The sequence below is a fragment of the Blastomyces gilchristii genome (assembly GCF_000003855.2).
Source record: "Blastomyces gilchristii SLH14081 genomic scaffold supercont1.6, whole genome shotgun sequence".
In the NCBI taxonomy this organism is placed as follows: domain Eukaryota; kingdom Fungi; phylum Ascomycota; class Eurotiomycetes; order Onygenales; family Ajellomycetaceae; genus Blastomyces; species Blastomyces gilchristii.
The window spans coordinates 3,259,478-3,263,733 of record NW_003101677.1 but is presented as its reverse complement, the minus strand read 5'-3'; the positions used below and the strand labels follow the sequence as shown (position 1 = coordinate 3,263,733).

Here is a 4,256-nt window from a genome sequence, read left to right as displayed (position 1 = left end):
TAATAGACTTTCTATCAGAAACTCAAGCAGCTGTAAGAAAATAACTGAATTCAGAAATATCTGAATATGAAGAGAAGAAAATTAATCAGATATAGTCTGTTAAAACAGCTATACACTATTTTTTAATAATATTGTTTTATTATAGTCTCTCTTTACTTTACTTTTTCTTTTCTGTTCTTTTCTGTCTACTTATTTAATGTGTCTATCTTTAATACTTTGTTCTCTTTTCTTTTGTCATGATATTTTCCAATAGTTTCAAAGTATCAGAAGATGTTAAAATACTGCAATTTATAAAGAGTTTTTATATTCTGAGCTGGAATTTTCTGATTTTATATATCTGAAATTGATAAATGTATAATAGTTAACTCTATAGATATTGGAAAACCTCTGAGAATTAAAAGTTCTCTGATAGATGTTATAGTCTCTGACTGTATACATTTATAATTAAAGAATAATAATAATAATAATAATATATACAGACGGATGTCTCAGAATGTTTAATCAATGACAATAATATTCTGCAATTTCATAAATAATATTAAGTTTCTCAGTTTGAACCTCTACACACTCAGATAATGCAAGAGATGTATGACTCACATATAACTAATTATCTGAGTTATGAACAGCTGTATTAAATAGTCTCTCAAGAATTCTATAGATCTGAGATATCTGTAGCGGACTGCGCCTGATCAATCATATAGACTATTCCATTACACTTCATAGATTCCGCCGAAAGATTCAATTCTCAGTCCGCTAAAAAGCTCCGATCTTCAATCGCTGATTCTTAACTGAAAAACTCATGAAATTTCCATTCTATCCTGAAGCTTTATCATATACACAGAGTTTCTATTCTTCTGCTCTGAAGCTTTACTGCATACGCATATAAATATTCACTTCAATTACTGATTCTCATACTTTCTCTTTGTTTTCTTCTCTAATGTTTTTCACTTTGTTATATAAGACCTATAAATATTATACTGATCTATTCAGTGTAGGTCTCTTACACTTGAAAAACATTCATTATCTTTTTATTAGAAATGATTATTAACATTCATTATCTTCTCACTAGAAACAGTTATTCATCAAGATATCTGAACATGTAATAACATATAAGAAATAAGAGAAATAAACAATCAGTTAAGCGGACACTGAGTTTCTATATAGAAGCTTGCTTATCAGTCACTCTGACTCTGTAACAAGATCTTATAAGAGAATATTAGTAAAAGATCTGAGAGTTCTAACGTCCTAGATATATGAGATATTCATACAATTACACTTCTGATTCTGAAGAACTCGCAAACACATATATCACACATTCAATAAACAATATAACTATGTCTACTGATAATATAAGAGAACTCTTAAATGCAAGCATAGATGCAGTATCACAGTGACTCTGAGCAATATTAAAATTACAATAATAATAAATAGCTGATATGCATGTGACTTAATAACATCAATATGAAGAGATTTAATAATTGTCTTAACAAGAAACCTCTGCACAGACAATTTCAACACTGACAGAATCAAATATGAATACAATATAAACACTGAAGAAATGCTTAGATACTCTTATATATTTTAATACTTCTAATCTCACTCTCTATCTATCATGAAGATTGAAAATGCTCATGAAACTAAGTGTAGATGAAGATGCCATCAGTTCATTAATTAATAAAGATTGATATATCAGCAGGTAATTGAAGAATCATGTGAGACAGAAGTTTCATTCATGAATGAAAGCTTGTAAACCAGCATTACAGATGTCTGATAATATTATCAAATATCTTGATATTCTGTTCTGAGACACTGCTATGCAACAGAAAGTATTAGATTAATTACAGAGTGTTTGACAGAGAAACACTTCTCTTATAACATTTATTCCTGACTTGAACACTAAGATTCTAGAAGCAGGTGATTAATCTTGAAAGAATTGAATAAAGATTAGTATGCTTAAGAAGACATTAACTTTTGAACTCTTATAGACTCTTATAAGTGTAGATGAAGACTCAACTTATAAAGACTTCTATCTACAACTCTGAACATTGAATGACTATCTTATCAAGCTCAAAAGTATACAGAACAGTGATAGAAGATGTTACATCTCAGTCACTTATACATCTGCACTGAAGAATGACAATACAGATGCCATGCATTGAGTGAACTCAAATGTCTATATATAAACAAGGGTTTTCACTGTCTGAACAGGCTTCTGAGTCTCTGAGATCACTTCTGAAGAAGTCACTGATCAATGTTAATAAGAGATATACATCAATCGATGAGCGTATCAAATGAAGCAGTAGTCACAGACAGCAACCGCTCCACCACGAACTCGCTCGATTTTTCGAATAAGAACCCGCCGATAGATCCATCGAAAAGCCCTCGATCATACGAGCATTCTGACCCCATCGCCGACCGCATACCCTGTGTGGTGGTGGAGTTATCCAGCCAAACGTGAACCGGACGTTGTTCAAAACTCCTGTGTGGGATTATCCCCCGTTCTCCCCTACCACACCACAACCCCGGGCCAAAGTGCCATACAAATTGTAAGGTGAAGAGACCTAGCCATATGCACCAATCTTCTCGATTTTGGAAGATCCCCGACCTGTAGTTGTGGAGATATCCGAGGAGCGACCTCCGCGAAAACCCTGTCCATCTTTGATGTTCCAAAACACCAACGCCAAGTCTCACCCTCGTACCGCCCTTCCCAATCTGGCCCATCCCCGGCAGAAAAATACAAAAAGATACCTCAGTGATAATATCAAGCACATAACCAACAGACTCTTCTGAAGTGCAACCTCCACGGTCTGTCGTCAGTGTATCTAGACTTCAACACCAAGTCTCACCCTTGTACTATCCCTCTCAATCTGGCCCATCCCCGGCAGAAGAATACAAAAAGATACCTCAGCAACAGTATTCAATACATAATCAGCAGACAATGAGTCAACAGCACATCAACAACTATAAAATCAGTATACTTCAAGGTCTGACTGAGTCTTTGATCCCTGCACAGTGAGATATATTAAATCTAGCTTTAATATCTCATTATTCAATAGATTCTGCAAGAGATTGAGAACAGCAATACTAGATTTCTATTGAATTTGAGAATTAACTCTATATTAATATAATCATTGACAAAGTCTTCTATTTTGAGATATAAATAACCAGTTTCTCTACATCCCACTGATAATATTTATATTATTATACAGAAACAGACTTATATTCTCTATAATATCAAGACTCTGAAGAGGAAAAGTCTTGATAGAGAATATACAGTAGTGTATATCTTAGCAGTTTCTATCTCATTCTTCTGCAGCAGTTAATGCAAAAAAAAGATCTTAGAAATAGTTTTTTACTTCTCTTGAAAAAGTAAGATGTTTTTCTCTGAGTTTTATACAATATTCTTACAAAGAATAAAAAACAGAGCTGTTTTCTGTCATAATTTCATATTCTTTTAAATAAGAATTACTTTTTCAGTGACTGAAGAGCTTTCATTAATACTTAATTATTTTTTATACTCTTTATTAACTGATTTGAGTTGCACACTTGTTGTGTGAGAAGAATTGAATGATTTAGAATAAAATTGAATAGTTTTAATCAATTTCTCTGCAAAAAATTGATTTATTTTTTATCAGTTTTTCTCTCAAAAATTGTCATATCATCTGATTCATTATCAATTGATATTATACTCTTCCTCACTGTATCTCAAGAAAGAGATTGTAAAGATTTTATTAATTTATCTTAAAAATCAATTTTAGTTTATTAGATTCTCTTTAAAAATCTAACCTAGTTACTGAACTAGTGTGAAAAAAATCAGATGTTTTATACAAAAAAGTCTTTTATTCTTCTTTTGAAACAGTCTGACCAACAGTTCAATTGAAAACAGACTTAGAAATATCTCAATTGAAACAGTCTGATCAACTTTTCATTGAGTGAGAATAATGAGTGCAAAAATACACTCAGTTGATGTGAAAAAAGATGCTTTCTCAAATGCTATTTCTGAGATTGAAATTCTGAAGAGAAGAAAGAAAGAAGAAATAGAGAAACAACAAGTTCTTGAAATACAGGAACTTGAAAAAGCAAGTAAGATTCTTGAAAAGCAGTGTCTGAGTGAGATGAATGAAGAAGTTCTGTTAATTCTTCATACTCAGGCTAGACAACTACAGAAGATGATCAAGTTCAAACTTGAAATCTCAAACACAGTTTAAAAAACATTGAAAATTTCTTATACAATCACTGACTCTTTATCTTGCTCT

At 32.0% G+C, this 4,256-nt stretch overlaps 1 protein-coding gene across 1 annotated transcript; it reads right to left on the bottom strand.

Annotated features, from left to right (window-relative positions):
* Nucleotides 1-2,271: 2,271 nt before the first annotated feature.
* BDBG_16956 (uncharacterized protein) lies at nt 2,272-2,765 on the bottom strand (the record flags this gene model as incomplete). Its single annotated transcript, XM_031724794.1, has 1 exon — nt 2,272-2,765. The coding sequence occupies exon 1, from the start codon at nt 2,719-2,721 to the stop codon at nt 2,272-2,274; it is 450 nt and encodes a 149-aa protein (XP_031578104.1). The 5' UTR covers nt 2,722-2,765.
* Nucleotides 2,766-4,256: the final 1,491 nt, after the last annotated feature.